Source organism: Mustela nigripes, chromosome 8 (assembly GCF_022355385.1).
Source record: "Mustela nigripes isolate SB6536 chromosome 8, MUSNIG.SB6536, whole genome shotgun sequence".
In the NCBI taxonomy this organism is placed as follows: domain Eukaryota; kingdom Metazoa; phylum Chordata; class Mammalia; order Carnivora; family Mustelidae; genus Mustela; species Mustela nigripes.
The window spans coordinates 87,477,227-87,505,110 of record NC_081564.1 but is presented as its reverse complement, the minus strand read 5'-3'; the positions used below and the strand labels follow the sequence as shown (position 1 = coordinate 87,505,110).

The window sequence follows — 27,884 nt, the reverse complement described above, 5'->3', positions numbered from 1 at the left end:
TGCATCCGTCCCACCAGCTGTGGACATTTCTTTCTTTACCTGCGCCTTCCCAATCCATTTGAAGCACGTGTTATTTTGATCTTTTTCACCCTAAAGACGATGCGCATTGGCACAGAGTGATGTTCCATAAATGTTTACTCGATATTATTTTAAAATCCTCCAAGGCACCTCACCAGCCACTTACGCGCCAGGAATTTGCTGCGGTGTTAATAGGTCGTGCCATTCTACTCTTCACTACTTTTTTTTTTAGATTTTATCTATTTATTTGACAGAGACAGACAGCGAGAGAGGGAACACAAGCAGGGGGAGTGGCAGAGGGGTTAGCAGGCTTCCCGCGGAGCAGCGAGCCCGACACGGAGGCTCGATCCCAGGACCCTGGGATCATGACCGGAGCCGAAGGCAGAGACCAACCCACTGAGGCACCCCGGCGCCCCTTCTTCACTCCCCCGCACTTTTGTTCCGTCTACTCAAAATGTCCGAATCAGCCTTGTGCTCCCTCCTCACCCTTTAAGACCCAACTCGAACATAAGCTCTGGAGCGAGCCTTTCCTGCTGCTCCCAAGCACTCCCCGTGGACGGCTGTCCTTGCTCTCACTCCTCAGCGTGTCCCTCTTCCTGGCCATCTCTCCTCCTCAGAGCACAAGACCGCAAGGCCCCTGCACCACCTGGTCGCTAGGTCTGCGCTGACAGGAAAGTCTCAAGAATGTGCCACCAGGAAACAAACGAGTCCCTGAATCAGTGACTTGGTGTGCGTCGCATCCACATTTCCAACACCGCCTATACTCAGTCTTCGACAAATCAAAGACCAAACCCTCTGGAAAGTAAAGGGCTTTCAGAAACACATGGGCAGGAAGTCGGAAGGAGAAAACAAGTTAACCCCCCCCACCCCCAAATCGTAGGACAGACAAAGGAAACCCAGAACACTGGCTCCTCACCCCCCCACCCCCACCGTATTCCACTGTACGGATCGGGACAGCTGAAGAGCCCTAAGTTTCCACAACTGGATTTTAAAATCACCACAAAACCTTCTAAAATAAAAAAATAAAGCAAAAATGACTTAAGTCACTGAGACAGAATTTTTCACTGGAAAAGATCTTAGAGAGGCCAGTGTTTTCCAGCACCACCGCCACGACACAGCAACGTGCTCTATTTCGTTACAGGCTGAGCATACATACAACCTTGAAATAAACCTATGCCTCACTCTTCCATGACACAAATTCCAGAGAACACCACTATAACGCAGAGACTAGGGTGCGGTGGTGGCAAAGCCTCACCTCACTGTGAGGAGACCCTGGACGCAGCCTCCTGTCTCTCCTCCACTGTCCTAACCTTACCACAAGACTCTCCTGGATTTACAAGAGCTCACTGTGAAACACCTCAGAATCGAATCTGAGAAAAAATGCTTTTTAGTTTAATATCATAACTAAGATATTTATTAGATGTTCAGATGACAGAGGGATTTGTATATAAAGTACATAAAACAATGTTCATTCACTAAATGGTATTTCAAGGACCTGAGCACAGAGGAATAAACTAAGAATGTTAATTTTGTATTCCTGACAGGAAGAGAGACAGTAATCACTATGTGGCATTTCAAATTTTCAAAGTAAAGGCAAACATATAACATAAAACAGAAAGCTTTAAAATATTATATAGATAAAATACGTAATATGCCCTTTACAATGAGTATTTGAATGCTAATTTAAATTTTTCACAAAACTGAGAGATGCTGCATTTTATGCTGTTACAAGCATAATTCATGCCACAACCTAAAACAAACTCTTTCTATCTATATCTCTTTAGCCAAAACAACCAGCCAAACCAAATGCTTATTTTATTTGGATACATCTGTAGATATGATGGGTGTAATTAATTGTTCAGCTAAAAATGCAATTCCAGGGTGCTTTTAATGATTTAGGTACACACAGCTTTAGTTCTCAGAGCAGACTAAAAATAGTGATTTTAATTTATTCCTGCTGCCTACAATTACCCACAACCATGTATTTTTAAATATTTCCAGCCTATAAAAATTACTAATTTTTGCCACTTGTGTTTATCTGCATTTAGACTTTGATTTGGATAAATTAAGCTCTCAAGTGTTCCTTGCTTTATGAAACTCTGCATGTTGTACACTTCAACACAAATAAATGACTTGTACCATTAGAGGTTTAAATAATGTAATGTATTTCATGCTCAGCCTGAAGCTGGATTCCGATGAAGTTGCTAATGCACGTAATGATTAAGTGTAACTCAAATACTAACTGTGTTGTTGAAAACATGACAGGCAATAATTTGGTCTATTATATTCTGCCATTTAATTGCCTAGTACAGACATTCTCTGACACATTATGAAGCAATGATTTACAATTATTCAAGCTGCAAAGGTCAGAAAGTGACATTATAATCATCTACATAGAGATCCCTTCTAATGCACAAAAACTAGGTAATGCCACACACACACACAGTTTCACTGCATTAGTAACTTTCTATTTAAGGTCTCTCAAACTGAATCAGAATAAACAGCTCATAAGCACATTAATACAAAACAGAAAATGTCTAGAATCTTTCCATGAACCTGGAGGTGACGGACTTGAAAAAAATGCCCTTATTCTCTCCTGATTAGGTAAGTTCCACTTGACTACTTAACGGCACACACTAGACTCAAGACCAGACACAGGGAAGTCAATCAGAAAGAGAACACGATCCCCAGAGCAGGCATCCGGCATCTCTGTGAAGAGGCCTGCGGCACTCAGCCAGCACTAACCAGGCTTCCGCAGATCACAGGCAACTTACTAGTTTGCTACTAACTCACTCTCTCTCTCTTTTTTTTAAGTAACTGGTTATTAAAAAAAAACACAGTAACCTAAGCTCATCAGTGTTTACCCCTCTTGCCCTAATGAGGAGACAGTAATATCTTCATCTGTCTATGCACCTAATTCTATTATACCATGTTCAATTTGTAATAACCCAAGTGCAATAAGTTATCAACACATAAAGAACAATGAAGAGTAATAAAATTATTTAAAACAATGCTTTAATGTGAGGAAAGTGAAACAGAGAAAAAGAGATACAAAAACAGACTGAATACCACAATGTTAAAGGAAAATACCATGCAAGCAAGTTTTTAAAGCAGAAAACAGAAGTGGCTGGGGCTGGAAGGAGGTAAATCACTGTTATTACATTCTGATAGAAACAACCTAGAGAGAAAAAAATAAGACAAATTAAAGTAACCAAAATAACAGATATTGCAAAAAGCAGAGAATTTTTTTTTTTTTAAAGGGGAGAGTTAAAAGAAAGGAAACAGTGGCCTACCATTACCACCGCATAATCTGAGTCCATCACTAAAAACACATCTGTACAATGGGGACAGTAAACAGGAGACCAACAATTTCATGACACCAGGAGAGCAACAAAAAAAGTGAAAGCTAATGAAGGTGTAGCACAGCACTGACTCAACACTATTTATTACTGACAGTATTACATACACTGTTACACGTATGTACACACAGAGACAGAGAGAATGGAATTTAAATAGATCTAACAAAACGTGGTGTGGGTAAGCCACTGAGATTTCAAGTCTTTTTTTCAGTAGCCAAAGGGAGAGATCATTGCTTCAATAAAAAGCTATGTTTGACCTATTTTCAAGCATATGTTTCCAACAAAATTAACTTCTGTATCGAGGTGCTTTCTGTTATTTCGTATTCTCGCCCCAATCACCCCATGTCAGACCCACAGCACATGCTCACATGAACTGCCCATTAAGTGCTCACTATACATATACCTATATACTGTGTAAAATTCCTCCTGAAATCACATTTGAGTGTAAGAAAAACACTACGAAACCGTACTCTTCAAAAACTGCTCCTCCTAAAAGTGAAAGTAAAATCAAAGGTTTTTAAAATGAAGTTACCAATTACAGGTTCTTAACACAAGAATTGCAAAGCAACACACTTCCACAATTTTTACTGCAACATGAGCACATACAGCATGGGCAAACGTGAGAGAAAGCCTGAATTCTGAGCCCCAGCAACCTGACAGGAATTAGACACCTGGCACGTTCAGCTGCTTTACAAACTAACTTAAATCCATGACATACTGCAGCTAGGATTTGCTGATGGAGAGGATGAACCTTCGAGCTCCATTTTAAGATAAAAGAAAATCAGCGTGGGTCCCAACAATGAAGTAAAAGTTTAAATGGCAGTCTTTGTTAGGGGAGTAGCTAACACACAACTCAAACTCAGCCTTAGTAAAATATGTGAGGTACATATTTGATAAGCATCTACAAACTTCTTATATAAAGATTGGAAAAACAAGTCAATTACAAGTAATCTAACTATTAATACAGGGCTCAAGCCAACAAAACATACTGTCATTTTCATCTATTTCACTATAAAATATGAGGTGTTTTTGTTTTTTTTTTCCCAAAAAAAGCAGGAGGCTACTAACACAAGATAATACAACAGATAACACAACAGCATGAACAATAATTTCATGTTTAAAATGTGCCTGTTCTGTTATTTCTGTCCATTATTATCTAACCAGAACTCTCTGAAGAACAGTTTATCTCTTACAACTCAGGTAACGAAAGGGGCAGATATGAAGGTCCTGACTACTGCGGGAAGAAAAACACAGTGCAGGACCTTCTGTTTGTGACAAAATTAAAGAGTTAATGTCCCTGAAAGATCACGTCACCTTTTAAAGCATGATTTTTTTAAAAGGTAAAATTTATAGCAATGAAAGCTAATGAAGAAATGCAGCATGAGCTGCTTATGCTCAGGAACTAATAGGTCCACTGAGCATTTCTGGGATTATTTAGCCATCAATGATAATGAATTGACATTGTCACTAACGCTAATGCACCAGTGCTCTCCACTGCCAGCAACCTGAGAGCCAATTCTCAGTTCTCGCTTTCCTCCAGGCTTCTCATGTTAGCTTTTCACCTACATATTGTCCTACCCCTTCAAAAGACATGAAACACAGATGCCCTATGATGCTTTTCCTTTACCATTAAAGGGCTCTAACTCACTATTGCTCTGTTTCAACCCCAGAGACCAAAAGGCCTTCTTCGATTTACTGCGATTCTTCAGAACTTTTAGCTTCACTGAGAAAATATCTACCCTATGAAAATCTTCATCACATCACTTTTAAATCAAATTTCACTTAAAAAAATTAAGAGAACTATCACTTCAAAGTCAAGTAAAATTCAGTGACCATCATCATGCTAAAAGATACAATTTTGAAATCTAGATTGTTTTCTCTACACACACAGGCGCGCACATGTGCACGCACAGAGCTCTCGGACAGCAGTATGAAACTCAATACATCTCTCTGTATTTATAATTCTTTATCTTGGGAATCAAACATGTAACCCACTGGTATAACACTTCAGTGCTGGGGGCAAGCGGTGAGCTAAGCCATGTGTGCACTATTTAAATTGGACAATCAAAGCCAATCGATCATGTATTGTTTTTGATGCCAACTATGCCAGCAACTGCTCTCTGATAAAGTTTCTTCTCCTCCTTCCCCAGACTCAGTAACCCTAATTAAAAAAAAAAAAAAAAAAAAAGGACAGAAATAGATTTCTAATAATAGAGCGCGCAAGAGCTGCTTAATTATTTTGAAGAAATGAGGAAGAAACTGCTGACTGCCTCCTAACAGCAAATGTCCACTGGAGTCTGGCCCTCCTCTTTCCTATAACTCATATGGTAAAAAAACAATAAATGAGGTATCTTTTAAAATTCCAAGACCTAGAGCAATTAAAATGAACCATTTGGCACTCGACCCTTGCAGCTAAAATCAGTAGCAACAAAACTCATTCTCCCACTGATCTTCAGGGGGCTTTAGGGCAAAGGTTCATCTTCATTTACTTTAGCTGCAAGTCACTGAACCATCAATTCTGCCAATGAATAAATCTCAGACCATGGTTAATAAAACTGCTTGCAAAGTTATTCGTAAAACTATCTTAAGGGTCAAAAAAATGAAATGCACCAACAAAAGACGGAAGCTGTTTTTTACTTAAAAGATATTTACTCGGTAGTACCAACCACAAGAACCTTCCCCTGAAGAAGGAAACCTACCATAACACATGCACACTGCATAATTGAACTGAACCTGCAGTATTTCGGGAATCAGCTGTAAGAACTGCAGGCTTCCCAGGTTCCACACAGAGTGTTTTCATATGATGCACTTATTCGTTAATTTCTCTAGATTAATGGAATTAAAATATATTTTTAATCAGAGGTAGGGTATTAAAATCCAGCTCTGAATGTCCTATGATATACCATAGATGTCGTGGCATTTTAAAACCTTTTAAACATTTCTGCTAAATTAATTAGTTGTGCATTAAGGCATCTCAGTGCTTCCTATTAAACGCAACACATCTGAGTGACAGTTTTAATACCGTGAATGGTTCTTTAGAGGAAGAGCCGTTAAGTTAAAATGGAAAACAACAACTTTTGAAATAAAGTTACACAAAAACAAACATTATACACCGTTTATCTAAGCTTCACCCCATAACAATCAGTAACCAGCTGTCCGAAATTAAATCTTTTTCTGCCTTTCTCCTTATGGAGTATGTCCGGTCTTCCAAAGAGCCATTAATTTGACTAAAATTAAAGCAGTAGAGCAAAAGAAAAAAAAAAAAAAAAAAAAAAAACCACATACATACAGATACACTCCTAAAGCTGTATTATGTGTTTTTTTTTTTTTATGTCTTTAAATGGAATTTACAGTTCTCTCTGGCAATGTGAATGAACATCCTATAATTTAGTCAATTTACAGATTACAGGTTCAAATTGACCTTGTAGCCCATAAAATTGCTCATCTTCAGTAGAGGATTAGAAGTGGGAGAAGAATGTCATAACTGTATTTAAGGAATTTACCATAACAATGGAAAGGAGGGTACGCATGCATAATTTTAGCCACTCTTACTCATATCAGTTTTGAATTCTGAAACAATGGCCGGCCTGCACATGCCTCCTGGCTCACCGCGGTGGAGATGGTCTCCATTGACTCACCCGCAGACGTGACACTTGTATTCCCTCATCCCAAGGTGCCTTTTGACATGGTTTCTGGCATCGCCAAGCTGAGCTGTTGCAAAATGGCATATCTTGCACTTGAATGGTTTTGATCCTAAGTAAATTTAACATAAAATATGATTTGAATTTGAATAATACCTTACTGATAGTTTAAAAAGAGGCCTAGATCTTAAATCACACTTTTCATCTGTTTAGAAATTTCTGGCCCCAAAATGGAATACCTGCACTCCTTCCTAACTGGAATAGACCCACATTCCATAATAATTCCACCAAGAAAACTTCAATGTTTCAGTCAGTGTTCCTAACTTATTCAATAACATTTCTAAGATTCAAAGTCAAAAGTGATACAGTCAAGCAGTACTAAGTAGGTAAGGAGAGCCAAATAATTTTAAATTTTTCTAACAATTTGCAAAAATATTCAACTTCTAAAATGGATTATAAAAACAAATGCATACGGAGTAGATGATATTTTATAAAGTATATTTATCATCAAATAAATTTCTCAGAGGCCACCTCTGTTCCTCATATTTCTGCAGCTTTGAATTTACTCACATTAAGAATGGCATTTCAGATTTTTTTCTGACATTTATCCCAAATGATTCACTACATTACTATTTTAATAGCACACAATGTAAGAATATATAGTGGATAAGTTATTTGCTTTTATGATCATTTTATAGTCAGAAATCTGTGATGATTCTGCAAACCAGCAGTACTGACGTTTTATTTATTGATTTCAAGAACAAATATATCAATATAAGAAGCACAGTACCACAATTTTTTTTTTAATTTCACAAAGATTAACCCACACTCAAATATGAGAAAACAAAATCATTTCAACAAGGACAAACCTAGTACCAGGAATACAGACTGTACCTGGGACACAGTTACTAACAGGTGACCCTAACCCACATTAATGAGAAACAACTCTCCTGGAAGAACAACATGCATATACTGCTTTTCAATTTTCTAACCACTGAGTCCCTAAATAAATAAATCAAAATCATAAAAACCAGTCCAATATGTCTCCAGATCTTTCGTACCATGTTTAGTACCTATTTGGTGAAATACCTCTTCTGATATAGTTAGACAGAATGTGATATATGTGAACTTCAATAAATATACAAAAAGAGCTCAAATAAAAAAAATTGCAATAAATCATATTTGATCAATGAACCTTTGTGCAGTGCCCTTGAAAAAAAATAATCCTCCAAGAATACTTTGTTGAAATTGAAGCACTCAGTAAAAAATTTTAGAGTCTTAAATTTCAATTTAATTCCCAAAAGCTGACAAAAAAAGTGAAGCATTTAATTTTAATCTTCTAGCAGAAATAAAAAAGTCAACAGTACTAAGCACGGGCAGACAAGGTTGAATATTTCACAGTTCAATGACAATGAAGCCAGATCTCTTAATACTTCCATTTCTACTGTTAGAAGTAGATGTAAAATATATTTAGCACCTGAATGGTTATATCTAGTCAGCTTTATATGTTTAAATGTCAAAAGCAAGTTGAGACTGCAGCTTACAGCAATCACATTCTATCAATCACATTAGAAACTACAGTTTATTTAAATGATTCTGATAAAACTAAGCCTATCACTACCTGGAAACATTTCCTCTCCACACAGAATTCTATTCTATAAAGGGACACAAAAAAGAGAAGAGTGAGAAGAACCAATTTACCTACACTTTAAATTGAAATGCATCCAAGGTAATAAGGCATTTAGGAAATTACTAATTAACAATAACATCAGGACTCCAACCAAATACAATAAAGCTCTCAACATTTGCAAAATGTTTTGGTGAAAGCCTTTCAAATCTGTGGATCTAGGTTTCCTCACGCTGCCCCTGCACTGCACTGTGAGGAGTCCCTCCTATGGGACAAAGGTGCCACAGGGGCTGGGTACAGACCTTTCAAGTTACTCTACATGGCTCCTTAGTGGACAGCTTGCAATCCTCACTGCTAGTGTGCTGACAACACATAAATGAGTTATTCTGTTGACTGCTTTCGTGCAGAAATCACGGAGCTCCTGACTATTTCTCACATATTAGAAGAGACCGTGTTAACATCTTTCTGTGCCAGAAAAATTCCAGGGAAGTGGAGAGAATAACTTTTCTGCCCAAGGAAAAAGAAAGATCCTCTTTCTATTCATGTTCCCAGTTTAAAGTCTGCGAGGCACATCCCAAAATGAATCCAGGCATACTGTTTATAAGGCGAAAATCCTAAAGCCACATATTTCTAAATTTTTCTTGCAAGGGTTATCATGATTATTATAAACTGTCAATACGATTTTGAATAGTTCCATTCGTAGGAACAGCATTATCCTCAGTAGGTTTTCTTCTTTAAACTGGCCTCTGAGGATTTCTGAAAGGGAAAAAAAAGAAAAGAGACTCTCCAGCTTTCTGGCATCTTACAATTTTACCAAAAGAATTCCCAAGATTTTTAAAACTAAATCTTCACCAAGAACTACAACAGCCGTTCGTCACCATCACTCACAGTTAACTGCTGGGCATACATGGATGTGAGATGGACATTTAAAACATGATACTCAGACTTCACATCTTAAAGAATGTATGGAGCCCATCACCTCCTGCCGCGCCACCAAGCCTCAAGGCTACAGCCCCCCGCAGACACTCAACTCGTGGCTGCATCCTTCGCTCCCGCCCTCACTGCGCCTGGGCCGCAGAGATGAAGAGGGACCGGAGCGCAGCCCAGCCTCTCGCTGGGCTTGGAGTCAACGCACCAACTGTCCTCACCATCTCTTCACAAGAGGATTCAGCTTCTAAACTATCAGATACATACGAAGCCAAACACTACCCACCCTCACGTGAGACCTTCTCAGTGAAATCACACAACTCCCTATCTCCTTGCGTCTGAACCTTTCCAAACAACACAAGTGACCGCGTGTGCTCAGAGCATCAAATGAAGGGCTTCCGACAGTCTTCCTGTTTAATGACCTCTGCCAGCCACGTCCTATGAAAGGGAAGCTCTACCCAACAGAGTAACACAGGAGAGAAAGTGAACAGCTGTTACTGCGTTCCTAACGTAAGGGGAAAGGCCACGCGGCCCTTTCTGGTCATGCTGATGACTTCATAGAAGCAAAGGCACAGAAACTCTTGGGTGCTTTTCTCCTACAATTCTTAATAACCAAAACTCATTTACTTCTTTGAATGCTGTTTTTATCGTGCTAAGGATGGGAAAAAAAGGTGACATAAAATAGAGAGTAAATCACAAAATATGAAAACAGGAATTAGAAGAGTAAGTCCTTTTCCAGTTAATCATCAATAGCAGTCCCTGCATTACTACTTCATGGGCATAACCAAATTATCAGAAAAGCAATTCATTTTAAGATGCCCCAAGGAAGGAAAAAACAAAACAAAACAAAACAAAACCCTGGGTTAAAACCAGGAAAGCAACATCCCCCAGAAAGTGGCTTACAAAACTGCAAGGGTAGATTGGCCTCGTGTCCTGAGGAGCAAGGCTCTTTGTGGTGCTTTGGGACACAATAAAAATGTACTTGCTGATAAGCCCAACAGAAGATGCTAAAAAGTATGCTAACTTTTACTAAATGTTACAATCAATGATGTAACTTATATAAGTAGGGTTACTTTGTCACATATTGATAGTTACCTCACTTTCACATCCACATTAACTTGATTTTAAATGCAATTAATACATATAGTCAAGGAAGACTAATGGACTACATTCCGCACTTAACCTAGTGGACGTTTTCAAATGGCACAAGTGACCAGTGCAAACCTATTTTGCATTGTAAACGACTAAATAAATCTTAATGGATTAAGAATGATCAGCTATCAACACACAAGGGAAATTAAGTGCTGAAATGCCTACATTGATTATTTTAAATTATTAGCCTTACTCTGTTCTTGAATTTGTATGCTTTTAGTGAGCTTTAACACATTTACAAGACTTATTGACTATAATTACAAGAGAATTCAAGTAATGGACACATCAATTATAAGCAACATGTCTTGACCAGACAGTTGCATAAAGAATTCTAAAAAGAGGTCCATTAGCATCTTCCTCTTAGTTTTATTCGTTTTTATCTGCCTTTAGAGGGCATATTAAGAAAGTACATACCTTCTACACACGTGAACAAGCCTGATTTCTAAAAGCCAGAAAACTCCCTAAAGTGAGCAACACAGTACCGACAGAGGTATTAATAATGCCAAGAAATCCGTATTTGGATTTATTTCCCAACAATAGCTTCACTGTTTGAAGAGTTGGGGCCAAGAGTACAATGTTTGTATTTACCTAGATTAATCTTATGCAGGTTGCCCTCGTATTTTCTTCAAAGAAAAACTTTTATCTATCTTTAATCTCCCTAAACTAGTAATGTTTCATACTCTTTTGTCTTCCTCCTTGTAACCAAGCACTAAGTTTCAAAAACTGCATGAATTTAAAGTATAGCTTTAATAATAAGCCATTATTTAAAAGTACAGTAAAATAAACCTTACAGTTTTAATGAAAATATGTTCATTGAAATGTGAATTTATTATTCAAATCCACTCATAAATTCAACCATGGAGACAGAACTTGTCTAAGCAGAGCACAATGATTTAGAAAAGCTGTCTATTTAAAATAAAGAATGTATGGCAGGTTTATAGAAACAGTGCAGTGAATTTTTACATAAATTTAGAACAGTGGCTTTTGCATTTTCCACAAAAAAAAAGTTTAAAAAAAATTTCCACCCCAAATTAAACATTAAAATGGAACACTACATTTGACAGAGCACAGAAACTAAATCAGGTGCTGCCTTCGTGAAAACCAAATCCCTAGGACATATTAACTTTGAAAAGTGTTCACTAATCTTGATCCCTTAAAGTAGAATCTCGGTGCCTGGGAGTTACACTTTTCGATATAAACTATCTGCCAATGAATAATTTTAAATCCCTAAAATTCTAAGAAAATTTTTATTATTTCATTCCTCAAAAGCCAATTAATATGTCCTCGGAAACCCACAGAGCCACTTAACAGCTACCTTGGAAAACCAAACAATCAGTACTCAGAAGCAACTGGAAAGCTGTTAAGAGACAGGACTTCAGCAAAGGCATCTGAGGGGCAAGGCTTTTTGACAAAATGAAAAATGTGTCAAAAAACGTGCCCTAGAATCATTAAGCCTTAATCAGCTTCAGAAACATTCAGTGTCAACACTGACTTATGGCACATGTTGGGAGTGCCACCCGGCAGGGCCACGTGAGCCAGGGGGCGGGCCACCAAGCAAATGCAGCACGGACTCCCTATCTGGACGGGACAAACAGACCATGCTGCCCTTCGTCTGCGCCTGACGGGCCCACGCAGGTCCACGGAGGGGTACGTACCTGTGTGGGTGCGGATGTGTGCCAGGAATGCCATCGAGTTGCTACTCCGACACAGCTTCCCGCAGTACTTGCAAACGTTTCCCTGATTTTCTTCTCTCTCGCGGTTGATTTGCTCAGTGTCTTCCACTATGTACTTGTTCACCTCCCGGAGCAGTTCTTCATGCTGCCCTTTAATATGCAGAAATAAATTCTGTTCTGAATCAAAGGGTTCCGTACACTTGACACATTTAAAAGTCGCCCCTCCCTCCGGAAGCTCCTCTACACTGGCCTGCTCGTTTCTCATGTGGCCTGCACTGGCCAGATGCTGATGGAGGTTGCTCTCAGTGTAGAACGACTTTCCACACAGTAAACAATGGAAGTGTTTCTCTTTTGTAGGGTGTTTCATGGCTATGTGAACATTCAGTCCACTCAAACCATCTGCTAAGAAGCCACAATCATCGCAACGAATTCGTGTGGATTCACCAAAGGAACCACCTTCAGATTTCTTCTTTTTCACGCCTTGAGCACAGTCTTTAAAGGGCAACTCACTAATCCTTACACCTGTTGTGACCAGACCCTCTTCCGACGGGTCGCACAACTCTCCATCTTCAGGGTTCTTGATCCTTATTATGGAAGAATCAAACCGGCCAAAACTATACATGGCCTGTCCTTTGTCATCAATACTGATTATAGTCTCATAAATGTCATTACTTTCAACTGCGCTATCAGAAGCTGGGCCATCCTCTTCCAAAATAATTTTAGTTTCCTGTTGGGAATTCAACAGGATCTCCTTGTTCTCCAGAACGGGGTCTTCTCGAGTATCTTTCAAATCCTCTGAACTCTGCACACTCCCAACTTCATTCTGACCATCGCTCTCCAGGTTCAGCTCCTGCCTTGCCCTTGTCATCACAGCAGGGATGGTGCCTTCGGCCAGATGCCCTCCCCCGAGACCTCCAGGACATCTAGGTTTGCTAGGGGCATTATCTATATTCTCCCCTGCCTGGCCGACATCGCTCTTACTGCGGGTGCTCCCATCGCCAGGCTCATCCAGCGTGCTGTGGGCTCTCTCTACCACCTCATAATCCAAAGCTGAGCTTCCTGAATTTTCATTCTGAAATCTGCTTGGGGAACCACAATTAGAGGAAATATTAAGGGGCACCATCTCCTCGGGTTTCAGAGCTTTATCCTTGGCCAGAGTCTGTTGGAAAGTTTCACAAAAGGAATGGTCTTCACTGAGATTAGATTCTTCTTCAGTCTCAATCTCCACGGAGGTGGGAGCACGGAGGACCTTAGACACATCTAAATTAGTGTCCTCATCCAAAACACAACAATCAGCAGTACTTTTAGATTTCAGAACTTCTTCAGATGGCTCGTCTGAAATTATCTGATATTCTTCAGAATTGTGTTGATGTTGCTCTTCGGGGATAATGATGTTTTTGGACACTTCTGTGTCAGAAGAGGTCAGGTAAGACTGCCTTTTCATCTTGTGTTTTTCTGTGGCTGCATGCCTAGTCATCTCTCGACGAGTCACAGCGTAGTAATCGCAGGCCATGCAATAAAAAGCAAATTCTTTTGTATGTTTCCGTTTTACGTGGAGTTCTAGAGAAGCAGAAGAGTGAGCATTAAACTCACAGTGTACGCACTTGTTATCACTCGTACCCGTCACGTCTCTCTGGGAGCAAGCATCTGCCTGCTGGAGAGGGTCCTCTGGTTCTAGAGACATTTGTTCCTTTTTATCAGAAAGGTGACTGTGGACTTCCCCATCTGTAGAATGAAATACATTTTCAACTTCGACTTCAGCTGGATTTCCGTGCTCTAGCACTGGCTCTTCTGAAGTGGAGGTATCTGATTCAGCTGACCTATGAGCAAGTTCATCTGAACCTGCTGAAATGGCATTCTTCCTACAGGCTTCAAGGTCACCCGCTTCGGGGCCAACAACGATATCTGAACTCTGCTTGCCATTTGCTTCTATTTCTACACGTCCTTTATGCTTCTTAGTGGCACAATGGCGCTCCATATCTCCCTTGGTTACAGTATAATACTTACACACTTTGCATAAATAACTATACTGGTGACTGTGTTTTCGTCGAATGTGAACGGTCAGGTTTGTAATACTAGAGGCCAAGAGACCACAGTGAGAGCATGTCCGCGAGATGTTACCTTTGGGTCTCCCTCTCTTTGGAGTAGAGGTCAAAGCTACCTCACCCTCTTTGGTCGTTACACCAGACTGTGGCATTTCCTTGGTAGTCAGTAGGCTCTTTTCCAGATAGGAATGCTCCTGCAACCGCACACCTTCTACGTGGCCTTCGATCCTTCCATTTCCGGAAACATGAAACTCATCTTTTTTGTCATTTGCCCCTATACACACCCTTTCAATACATTCTTCAAAACTTAAGCCAATGTTGTTTTTCTTGGCGTTTTCCAGATGCTTGCTTCTCTTGATGTGCTTCTCCATTCCCTCCTTGCTGAGTGAGTAAAGATTGCATGCTTTACAAAGAAAGTGATAGTCCTGGCCATGCCGGAGCTTGATGTGTCTTGTGAGAACAGTGGAAGACCGCGTTTTATAAAAACACTTCTTACACTGAAACTGAGGCTTACTGGAGTGCCTCACTTCGTGCCCATGGCTTGCCCTGGACTTAGAAGGTTCTTCCTGAGCTACAGACTCAGTCATAGGACCTTCTGTATCTTCTGATTCCAAAGTACTTAAGGATAAAGTCTGTAAAGCCAAATCACTGTTAAATGACTGGGAAGTCTTTGGTTGAACCAACAAACGAATATGCTTCTCGGTTTTTTTGTGTTCTTCCATGTCTTTCTCAGACAAGAAGAGACTGCAAGGAGCGCAAAAACAACCCATATTGTGCTTTTCCTTCATGTGGTCTCTAAGATTTAGTTCATTCTCAGAAATAAACGAACAGCACTGACACCTGAGGCCAGCGGCAGTGTGCTGATGCTGGCGGTTGTGCAAATGCTTATCAGGGTCCCCCCTCGACGTGCTGGAAAAACCACATGCCTGGCAGCAAAGCCTCGCCTCTCCCACAGGGCCCCTCTCCCCATGGCTCCCCACGCCTGTCCTATTTGGCGCTCCATGACCACAGTCTGTACGAGCACATATCTGGTGATCAGCAGCCAGCCTCGCTGTTGCAGAGCCGCCGGAGCACACGACAGGGGAGCTCCCTTTGTCCCGCATCAGGCCCGGGGTTTCCGAGGAAGTCACACGCAGACTGCGCACACTGCCGCCTGCTTCTCCATGTTTGGCCACACCGTCCGTCTCACTTGTCTTCACCTGCGTCCTAAAGTGTTTCATATACAACCTTGGGGGGTCATTAGTTGCTCTTTTACTCATTCCTAAAAGATTAAGCCTTTTCTTGGCCTGGCCTTTTAAGGTAAACGTGCCAGCGCGTCGTCGGAAGCCACCGCCCAGCAGGAGGACGCTGCGCTCGGGTCTTGGTCTCGGGCTGGCACAGACGGCGTGCGCTGCCTGGAGGCTACTTCTGGTGGATTCCAACTTGTTCAAGAGACCCCCTGGGCTTACCAACGCTCCTATCTTTTTGCTTTTACTCTGGTTTTCAGGGTTTCGAGCTATGCCCACGGAAGTTACGTTTTCTTCGACCACCTCGACTCTTTCGGACGGAGCGCTGCGGGCCGGCGTCATCTCCACGAGCAGCTCGCCGCCCCCGCTCTGCCTGGACGCGCCTCCCGGGGCGTCGTGGAGTTTGCTTCCCGCGTTGCGGGCGCCGCGGGGATCACTCGTCCTCGCCGTGGGTTTAGCAGGTCTGGGTTTTCCGCGGACGTTTTTCGATCCCAGCGTACACGGTTTCTTGGGAAAGGGCTGCTTCGTGAGGATCTGCACAAATCCTCCGCGGGCAGCGAGATTCTGGCGCCGGAGGTGCGTCTTGCCGAGGTAGTGCGCGTTCAGCAGGTTCTCCTGCGCGCACTGGAAGCCGCACAGCTCGCACGAGAAGACCGGCCGCGGCCCCGCCGTCGGGCCCGCGTGCACGCGCAGCGCGGCGCCGCTCTCCGGCGCGTGGCCGCAGCGGCAGCTCGCGGGGCCGGCCGCCTGCTGCGTGGGGCCGTCGGCGCGCGGCTCCTCGTCCGAGCGGCAGGAGAGCGGGTGACCGCAATCGCCGCACTGGGGGCCCGGCGGCACGTGTCCGGCGGCACGACCCCCACTGGTCTCCGTCCGGGGGAGAGGAGAGCCTCCTCCCGCGCCAGGGGAGGCCGCGTCCTGAGCAGACTCGCCGTCGGGGTCTGTCTTCGCAGGCACCGCAGCACGAGGGCTGGAACCGCAAGGAGCGGAGAAGGCCCCGGGAGGACGAGGGCGGCCGGCCGGGCCCCCACTGCGGAGCGCCTCCTTCGCCGAATCGCCGGGTGGGGCAGGCACTTCCGGGGTGGGGCCCTCGGAAGTCTCTGGGCCGGGGGCGCGCGGCTCGGGGGCGCGCGGCTCGGGGCACTCGGGGGCCCGGGCGCCCGCGGAGAGCCGCAGCCGCTTGGACGCGCGCTGGTCCCCGTCCGCCGCCGCGGGGACCGGGACGCGCGGGAAGCCTCTCTTGCTGGAGGGAGGCTCTGCGGCGCGCGCTGCGCCGTCACACACGGGCCCGCCGGCTCCCGGGCGCGGTGAGGACCTCGTGGCGGCCGCGCCTCTGCTGTTCTCGTCGTCCTCGCTCTCCGGCTTCTTCTCCGCGTCCATGGCCGCCGACGTGCTGAGGCGACCGCGGCCCGGCGCGGCTCACGGGCGCTCGCCACCTGCGCAGAAAACAGACAGCGGGTCAGGCCGCGCCCGGACACAGCGCCGCGCCCGGACGCCAGCCGGGGCCGCGCGAGGGCCCGTGGCCGCGCGAGGGCCCGTGGCCGCCGGGGCCGCCCTGCGCACCGAGCGCCACGCGGAAAGGCCTCCGTCAGAGCCGCAGCGGGGCCGCGCCCCGCCCGAGCCCCGCTGCCCGCCGCCCGCTGCCCGCCGCACGGCCGCCGCCGCGACGCCGACGGGGAAGCCGAACCGGGTCGGTGAAGCCGACGCAACACCCGCTGCGGCACAGGCCGGGCCGCGGGCCCCTCGGCAGTGGCAGCCCGAGTGCGGGGCCGGCAGGCTGGAGCGCCGCGTCCTCCCTGCCCTGCGGCGCCGCGCCCGGCCCGGCCTCGCGCCCTCGCGCCGGTTCCCGCCGCCGCCGCCGAGCCTCCTCCCGTCCCTCCGCGGCCGCTTCCCGCCGGCGGCGCTGGCTGAAGGCTCGGCACAGCCGAGACGCCGCGGGGTTACCGAGGCAAACGCGGGGGCGGGCGCGGAAGTTCACTGAATAAAATGCTGTAACATCAGTAATGATGATTGTATTTTTCCTTATGCTATTTAGTTCAATTACAACGTATCGTTTTCCATTTGCTTTACACCAGGACTGGAATTTTTAGCCAAATGCCACTGGACTTCGTGTGAATAAAAAAGCATCCAATATTATGGCCTCAAAGCTAATGATAACTATTTTATCTATTTACTTTTTTCATAACAACAAACCCAATAATGGCTGTTGCTCTGACACTGCTTAAAGCAGAGAACAAAATATATTTATGTGATACCAAATGCATGAGCAACAGAAGAAAAAGGGAATAAACTGGGCTTTAGCAAAATTAAAAATTTCAAATGACTCTGTGCTTCAACGGCCACAATCAAGAAAGTGAAAAAACAATCCACAAAGCAGGAAAAACATGTTGCAATCATCTACCCAACACGGGGCTTAATCTAGAACATACAGAGAACTCTTACGACGCAATGATAAAAAGATGAACCAATTTCTAAATGAGCAAAGGGGCTCACTATGCATTTCTCCAGAGAAGATACACAAACAGCCAAAAAGCAAATGAAACATACTCTATCAGTACTCGTTAGAGAAATGCAAATCAAAACCATAATGCAATACCATTTCATAATCATTAGGATGGCTAGAATCAACACGTCAGACAGTAACAAGTGTCGGTGAGGATGTGAAGACATCAGACCAATCACACAAAGGCTCCTAGGGGATGTAAAACGGGGACACCACTTTGGAAAAGAGTCTGGCAGTTCCTCAAATGACTAAGCATGAAGCCACCATACGGCCCATGAGTTCTGCTCCAGGTATATGGACAAGAGAAGTGAAAATATGTGTCCTTGTGAAACCTTGTACACAAATGTTTACAGCAGTATTAGTCTTAATAGCCAGGGGAGTGGAAACACCCCAAATGTTTATCGATGGATTAACAGAAAAACTGAATGAGGTACATCCATACCCACACGATGGAATATTCAGCCACATGAAGGAATGGCATTGACATATGCCACAGTATGTGTGAACCTTGGAAATGCTAAGTGAAAGAAGCCAGCTACAAAAGACCACACAGCATAGGATTACTTTCACTGGAAATGTCCAAAATAGGTATATCTATAGCTATAGAAAGCAGGCCAGTGGGTCCTTAGGGCTGGGGGAGGAGAGCAAGACAGGGGGTGAAAGCTACAGATCACAGGGTTTCTTTCTGAGGTGATGAACGTGTTCTAAAATTTCCTATGGTAATGGTTGCACATGTCCATGAACATACTTAAATCCATTAAACTGTAGTTCAAATGGTATCTCAATAAAGTTGCTTTAAAATACACAAATTGTCATATATAACCTACAACACAAAAGCATCTTCTATTTGTTAACTGTCTTACAAGAAGAGTGCACCATTCTTGTAAAAGAGTAAAAAAAGATAAATGTACATAGTTTTATTACACTTACAAGATGTTTACCATTTCTCAAGATGTGATCCAGAAAATATAAATTAAGTAAGAAGTTAATAGATGTTTGGGCAGGAAAGATAAACCTCTGGTCAAATACATTTAAGCAACTCTGGTTTGAACCAAAGTTTCTTTACCATAGGATGTTTCAGCACATAAGCATTTCCCAAACCAATTTCATTATAGAACTCATTAGTTATAAAGAATCAAAAGACCAGTCATTCCAAAGGACCCTTTAGAAAATGCTCCTTTAAATAAAGCATTAGTTCTGCTATTCAACATTCGTAACTAAAGCATAAACGGGGGGCAGGGGAGCGGAATGAATCATGCATCTGTCCCCAAAACGTCATGAAGTCCATACCATAAGCCAAGTATTCTTGGTTGTAGATACTGGAATTACGGCAAATAACAACACAAAATCTCTGCCTTACATTATAAACAGTAGTAGAACAATTTTTTTTTAGTAGAAATATTACCCAGTCCAGAACATCTATTTCTAGTCAAGAAGAGCCAAGGAACTGTATTTACTCTTGCACATGAAAACAACTAAAAAAGGAAAACAAAACAAAACAAAAAACAGGCAAAATCTATGAAAGAACAGTGTAACACTTCGGACAGCAGAAACTACACTATAGTGATCAGAGATGAGCTACAAAAGAAAAGGAGTCCCAGTTTATAGCCCGGAGAAAAAAACCCAGGCCACAGCACAGCGATGGGGATCCCAGACAGAGCCCAGGAATCTTCCAATAGAGTTGAAGGGCAGCTAGAATCTGTTGGGCAGTCAGAAAGAGGAGAAACACCAGAAAGAGAAGTCCAGAGACCTACACGGGGTCCCTCATGGGTGTCCCTATCAAGATAGATATCGTGCCATCTTCCCAAAAAATTGTCTCCTGCCCCTCACACTCACTCCTGGTAACTTCCCCTCTCTTCCTGAGGAAACCACTGCCCAGTCTTCTGCAACGAATTGAGTCTCACCTGTCCCAGAAGTTCACAGAAACGGAATCAGACAATAGGCCTTTTGCGGGGAGAGGGTCTGCCTTCTTTGGCTCAACACAGTGTCTCTTGCATATATGAAGAGTACGCACATCCCACCCCCAGTGAGAGCATGTCCCGTTGTACAGGTACAACACAATTCCGTGGACGGACCCTTCTTTGGCTCTTAGGACAAAGCCACCATGAATATTCTCAGACAAGTATTTTTGTCTGAACATATATGTTCATTCCTTTTGTGTAAATACCTCGGGGTAGTAAGGCTGGACTACAGGAACAAATGTGTACACTAATCCTCTGAGAAACTGACTGAGCTTCTTACACAGCGACCAGCAATGTCAAGCATTTTGACTGATGCACACATTTTCACCAATATTTGATGCTGCCAGTCTTTTCAATTTATGTCATCCTGGTTGTGTGTATGGCTCTCATCTGCACTTCGCTGATGACTGCTGATGGTCCTGAATACTTTGCTGTGTGCTTTATGAGATGTTCACTAGCCTTCTGCCCACATCTTATACAGGTCGTCTCTTTTGTTACTGAACCAGGAGTTGCTTATGTGTTCTGAATATAAATCACTTGTCAGATACAGGTTTCACAAATATTTTCTCTTTTTATTTTGCTAATGTATTTTGATAAGCAAAAGTTTTAAATGTTGACGCAATCAGTGTTTTTCCTATTGTGGTTATTTGTATGCCTGGTGTATTTCCTGTCCCTCCATGCTAGAATATAAGGGCATGGTTTCTTTTATCCACCCTTACATCCAAAGAGCCTAGAACAATTCCAAGCACATATAAGGTACTAGAATAAACAAATACCTCACTGTGATGTAATAAATGTCTCTTCTCCAAGGTTTTTTTTTTAAGACTTTATTTATTTGACAGAGAGAGATCACAAGTAGGCAGAGGCACGCGGGGGGTAGGGGGAGAAGCAGGCTCCCCGCTGAGCAAAGAGCCCAATGTGGGGGTCGATTCCAGGACCCTGGGATCATGACCTGAGCCAAAGGCAGAGGCTTTAACTCACTGAGCCGCCCAGGCACCCCATCTTCTCCAAGTATTTATAGGTAAAATGAAAAATGTCTGAGACATACTTCAAAGCAGTCCAGCAGAGGGGCACAGTGAAGGCTATGTGCTGATAATGATTAATGCTGACAGACAGTTACATGGAAATTCAATGTATATTAAATTTAATCAATATACATTTTATATTGATTTTTATATTGATATCAATATTTTGAAATTGAATATTGAATATTGAAATCAATATATGAATATTGAAATCAATATTTTATATTGATTTATATTTACATATATTTTTATATATTTATATATAAATTTCAATTTATATTGAATATAATCCTACCAACTTGTGTATATATCTGTATATGTACATGTTTGAAAATGTCCCTAACATAACCTATGTTTAACATTTTTTAGTGTTTTCTCTAAAATGGTGTGAGTTTTCTTCCTTTCAATGAGGAGTCCAACCACCTCTTTCCCTTCCAACATGGCTCAGACACACAACCATACTGCCTTCACTGTGGACACTAGCAGGAGCTTCACCTATGAAGCGTAGTTTGTACGTATAGAACAAACGCTGACTTAGGGGGACTCACACACGTACACCTCTGCAGTGTGAATGTTCTAATGATGGAACAACACATGACTCCATTTTTTCAGACAGAAGAGTGACGGCTGCATTAATACACACACACAGAATAATAAAACCCTTTATTATCTTCTATATAATGTCTCCAAAAATTTTAAAACAAAAGGAGAAAATATTTCTACACTTGTTATCGCCCAACTGATTTTTTAAAGTGATGAAATAATTCAACATCTCATTTTACTGAGAAAGAATACTGCACACTCAACAAACATACACTGAGGGCCAACCGCAAGAGGGGCACTAACGTGCTGCCCTTGCGTTCTTTGCCCTCACCAGGCTCTTGTTCTATCAGGAGCCATGTGACATCCATGCAAAAGTACTGTAATACAAGGCCAGGTGTACATGTGTGTGACAGGAACTAGGATCTACAGCTATGTAAATGAGCAAGGAATCATACTACCAAGCAGAATATTTGGCCAAAATGGCAGAAATATCATTTGAGCTAAACCTTGAGGAAACTAAAACTGCTTTTTCCTTTCTGTGACAGAGCAGACAGGAACAAACAACTCAAGTAGAAGGAAGGGACTAGACAAAGCCACACAACACTAACAATGCAAGTACACAAGACTGTCGTCCACAGTCCGGACAGCTACCGTGCTGGTTTTCTACTACACAGCAACTGCAAACAGAAGCAGAGTGTCAACCAAGACCACATCACACAAGGCTTTGAATTGAAAGTTGAAATGTACTCAGTAGTGCCAATGAGGAATCACCAAACACGATGCTGATTAATTTTTTATTTTGATTTTGATTATAATTAATTTTGATTTTGATTATGATTAAATTTTCAGTATGCAGGACGTATCACATGTAGAGAAACTGCAGAAAGAATGCCTTCTAGTAGTTTTAAGTTACAAGGCCCAGAACTAGAAGGATGTCAGTAAGGAGGAGTGTAAGATGATTTCATAAATATCTTAGAGTGATCTAGAGAAGATTAAACAGAAATGAGAACATATATGCTAATATAAATTAAACGGAAGAGTCTTCAACAGAAAGATTATTAGAACAAGCACCAAACTGCCAACGGAGATGCGGGAGAGAATCCAAAGCTCCCTCAGCTAGGACTGTTTAAGCGCTCCTTTTTCTGGACGCAAATTTCATTCATTCACTCAACAAACACTGACTGAAAGCCAACCAGAAAGCACCTTAAATTTTCTCAGAAACAAAGCAAATGGACAGTTAGGGGACTCACTGCCAATCCTTAGAGTAAGTAAATCATAATCTCTGTTTCTTCTCAAAGTACTGGTACCAGTCGAGAAAGAAAATGAGTCTCAGGTAAGATTTCAAGATTCAGAAGACCTAGGAGGTGTCTACACTAAAGTAACGGGTATATTATTAACCCAATCTTCTTAAAGCGTCTGATTCCTATACGAATCCATCAATCACCATTCAACACACATCCTCACTGTGCCACAACGATCCTCTAATACACAACTCCATTTATAGTATGCACTCATCCAAATTCCCAGAAAGTTGTTCCTTGACTTAAAACGACAGAGGGCCGCCTGGGTGGCTCAGTGGGTTAAGCCTCTGCCTTCGGCTTAGGTCATGATCTCAGGGTCCTGGGATCAAGCCCCGCGTTGGGCTCTCTGCTCAACAGGGAGCCTGCTTCCCCCCTCTCTCTCTGCCTGCTACTCTGCCTGCTTGTGATCTCTCTCTGTGTGTCAAATAAATAAATAAAATCTTAAAAAAAAAAAAAGACAAAGAAACAAGTAAGCTGCATGTAACTTTATCATTTTCAAGTTCACCTATAAAGTATTAACTCACCAAGACTCTGTCATGAAATAAAGTTCCTGTTCTAACTGAAATAATTTCTGCTACAGTTTAAAACTCTTTAAAAAGTTGCAAGAAGAATTCAAAACACTCATAGGCTTTTTTTTTTTTTAAACACTCATCAACTTCTTAAGAAGGAAATACAACAGATCCATAGCAGCCTTCTGATGACACCTGGTGGCCGGTGCTCACAAGAAGTTTCTTTCAGCATTTTAGGTAAAGAACTTCAGTACCCACTCAACCATTTCACATGCTACCTTGGCTCTGGGAGGGCGCATGACGTCTCTCCCTGCACCCTCCTACCTTCGGCCCAAGTTCATCTTCACGTCTCTCTTCGCCCCTTTTCCCTTTTCTGACGTGTACGTGTGCAGCGAGCTTGAGCCCAGGCTCACGCGTGCTCACTTTCTCTCTTACACGCTCACACACACTCTCTCACTGGTGTGACAAAGCCACCCACACTAGAAACCACCTCTCCCGGCCTGCGGCCCATGGCATCTCACCCTTCAACCCTCCTGCCCTCACCCCAGCTGGGGGCACAAGCGGCGTGAAGTGAGCATGCGCTGGCACCAGGCCAACGGGAAAACCAGAGCAGAGGACACGCGTATGCAGCCTGGCAGGTGCACACACACACACACACACACATCTAAAAACCCCCAATGGTCTTTTGTCCCTTCCCTTTAGGAGTTCAGAAAAGGATGAACTCCAGAAGTCATCAAGATGTGACAGTAAGAATCCCCTCCTCCCAGAAGGACAGGGTAAGACAGGTCCAACTTCCGACAAGCCTGTTAGGAGCTGCGAAGGTGACGGACGAGTGAAACAGGAACACAGAGAAACCAGCGACTACTCGGATTTCATCCAGCTGCCACTTCCAGCTAGCCCTCCCATCACACCACGACCTCGCCGGACAGAGTACCACCGAACCTCCACCCGGAGCTGCAATCTGTTACACAGACCACGGAACACCTGCATCTGATCCCACAAGAAAAAAGATCACTTTTCTATGAAAATGCTTGCAAGCTGAGTGAACTCTTGATGACAGAGTATAATTTAACACGCTAGAAACCACTGACCCGGTAACACCAGAGACGACGTGACCACCAGGGACAGATGTGTACGCAGCTGTGGTCGATGCACCATCCGACCAGTGCAGGAACACTTCAGTCCAGTAAACTCACATCTTCCTTGTCCACAGAACGGGCCACAGTGCATTCCTAAGCAGTTTGCAGGCACGTTCACTTCCTCACCCAGGGAAAGGCCTGTGGTAGTTTAAAATGAAAGGACGAAACCTAACTGTCCCCCTTGGTGTGGGCCAGCCTTGCCGACCTGCTTGCAAGAGACAGAAGAGAGTGGAAGTCCGGGTATCCGACCCAGACACCAGGTCGTGAAAGGCACGAGCTTTCTGCGTACCCCCTCCCTGGCCTACCTGTTGTGAGGACATTCATGCAACCTGTATTTGTGGAGAGACTGAGCTCCTACCAAGTGCCGGAGAGGAACAAGGGACTCCTGCCAGCTGGCGAGCAGCCCTTCCAGCCCCAGGCCAGACTGCAGAGGACAAGCGCCCCACAAAAGCCTGGCTGCTAGAGAAACCTGGAGCCAGAACCTTCCTGACCCACAAAAGCCAGGAGGTAACAGATCCTTGTTGCCTTAAGCCACTGGGTTTTGACATAATGCGTTATGTAGCGACAGAGAACAGAACGCCCTTCTCTCCTGGTCACCGTGGCAAGAATAGATACGGCTCAGTTTCACCCTCCTTCGTTATATTTTATATATATTTCCTTTCCTATGTGCTCCAATCTTTAACAAGAATCCTCTGTGCTAGCACAGTAAGATTAAGGTACACAGCAGAGGAGAATGTGTTCACTGAAGTACAATGTTTGAAATGTGTACCGAGAGCGCAACTCCTATCAAACTTCCCTGAGAAGATTTAGAACTTTGCTTAACTGACATGTACATTTATACCTCTTCCACCACCGAAACCGAATCTGATACAGCTTACAGTGGAAACTGATAAAATAAAATCAAGAGTTATTACAGCGCTAACTAATAAAGAGATGAGGTAGAGCTTTAAATTTAGATTTGTATGGAATAATTCGAGAAATGTCTTAATGGTTCCTGAAAAACCTGCTCATTTTGGACAAAGACATTCACTCGTATAGGCCCTGGGAACCGCTTAGCAAGCCACCTGGCCCAGAACTAACAGTAGCCATGAGTTCCCTTCCAGCTCGGCTCAGAAATGCTCTCAGCCTACACTCCTAATAGTCCCCAGGCCCAATGAGATGGCTGAGGGTCACAGACATGTACAGCCACAGAGCACGTGACCCTGTCCTGTCCCCAGCAGAACACATGCAAGCTCAGGAGACCTGGGGACCTCTGGCCACAGGACTCCAGGAGCCTGATTAAGTCCCAACTCCAGAGTATCTCATGTACCGTGTTCAGTTTAATCCCACCGAAGACCCTCCGCGGCCAGAATCTAAGGACTCAGGGAAGACGGGCAGCCGGAACTCTGTGCCCGCAGCCTGCGTGACAGGTAGGAGGAAGGCGAACTACCTGGTGGGGAAAATTCTCACTCAAGTCAGACGGGAATCTGGCTTCTCTCGCAGGGATATCTACGCTTTATTTCCAATATCCAATTCACTTTTCTCTGAAAGTTAAAAATCAGAGTTTGTGCTTAGTGCCTCAGAAAGAGCTAAAACAATGACTTAAAAAACCATGTTAATAAGGATCAAACACGGTGATCACAACAGAATAAAAAGACCATCATCCCTATCATTACCAAAGATTTCCACCTTTCCAACACTATTTATGAAAATGTATTAAAAGCAACATAAAACAACAAATCATGGGACAAAAATAAACTGCAAAAGAAGCTCAGCGTCCATATCCGGCTACTTCATTTTCGTTGGGTTTTTTTTGTTTTTTTTTTTTTCAATCTTCCTATACTTCAAGTACTATTTTCCAAATACAGTAAGTTGTCCAGTAACAAACTTAATTTTATGATAATCTTAAATCAACCACCTTTGACAAATGCAGCTTTTGCAGTCAGAAATATTTTACACAGAAAGCTAAAATTTAATATATCTCTCAAAAAGCATTTATTAAACCAATGCTTGTTAGTATTTCCATCGAATATTTTTAAATTTATTTTAAAGAAATAAAATTTTTATTGGAAAAGGAAAACAGGATAAGAGAAGAGAATGAGTAGAGAATGAAAAAGTTCAGGCTATTATAAGCAGACACATCGGATTCTTAGTATCTTATGCCATTTGAAAAGGTTGTTTTACTATCAGTGTAACTAATCACAATGAAACCATCTCTTACAACTAAAGACATTATAATGAATTTTCTTTACAACTACAGAGAAATGGGATTTGCTGTTTCACATCAAATAGAACAGGCTGTATAAATTCTTCTTCCTATTTATTGTAAAATATAATTTCATCTATAAAATCAGTCATGAAATATTAAAACTGAAACAACAGAATTTATATCCTTTACTTAACTTAGTTTAAACGGACTATTCACTTAAAAAAAGGGGGTGGTACGTGTGATAGAGCCCCCTGTACTTTCTCATTAAGTGTTTCCATTAGACCCTTTATTTTCAAGAATTTATAATATGCCCATAAAAAAAGCATTCCATGATAAAACTTAGTATACTTTCCTCAGATTTGCCTTTTATCTTTTTCAAAAGGCAAGAGAATGAAGCACATGGTATATGAAAGCTGAGAAAAAGGGGAATAAAAAGAAACATGTAATATATTCACTCTGAAAATTTTAAACACTAGTAAAAAAGAACATTAAAGTGCAAGGAAGGAAGTCTTTGTTTTCCTCCCAACCGGTCCAAGGAAAGGCTGCAGGACGTGTGGCAGCCACTGACCCCGAGCCTCAGAGTCCTGGGTTACATGGGAGGGAAAGAGAAGACCCCTCCATTCGAGGAGAAAAGCCCTCAGTGACAGTAAGAAGCCACTTGGCACTAACCACCAACAGAAAAGTATGGATTTTTTTTTCATTCCAGTAGAAAAATAGGAATAAAAAGGGAATTTCCAAATTGCGAATCTGGGAGAAATACAACAAAAACACGTCCCAAGACACGTTCCAGAGTTCCTGGCGAGACGTCTTCAGCAGGTCCACCGGGGAGAGCCAGGACGGGTGCAACGGCTCATCACCGAGCCGAAGGGAAAAGAGACTGAAACTGCTAATTTGGGGAGAAATCTGGAAAACACTGTAATTCCAAATGTCAATAAGCTAACACACGATATAAAACTATCAAGCCTCAAGACATGTGGAATATAAATTATTAGGTATGAAAAGATGTGGGTGCTAAGAAAGTATATTTAGAAAGGAGAAAGCCTTCAGTGT

General features: G+C 42.8%; 1 protein-coding gene across 1 annotated transcript in view; it reads right to left on the bottom strand.

Moving 5' to 3' along the window:
* The window catches only part of ZNF407 (zinc finger protein 407), a 427,312-nt gene that overhangs the window by 383,277 nt on the left and 16,151 nt on the right, over window positions 1-27,884 (bottom strand). Inside the window, exons 2-3 of the mRNA XM_059409836.1 lie at window positions 12,380-17,101; window positions 7,016-7,130 (exon numbers count right to left, since the gene is read on the bottom strand). Coding sequence (XP_059265819.1) covers window positions 7,016-7,130; window positions 12,380-17,045 — 4,781 coding nt within the window. The 5' untranslated portion in view covers window positions 17,046-17,101. The remainder of the gene's footprint in view (window positions 1-7,015; window positions 7,131-12,379; window positions 17,102-27,884) is intronic.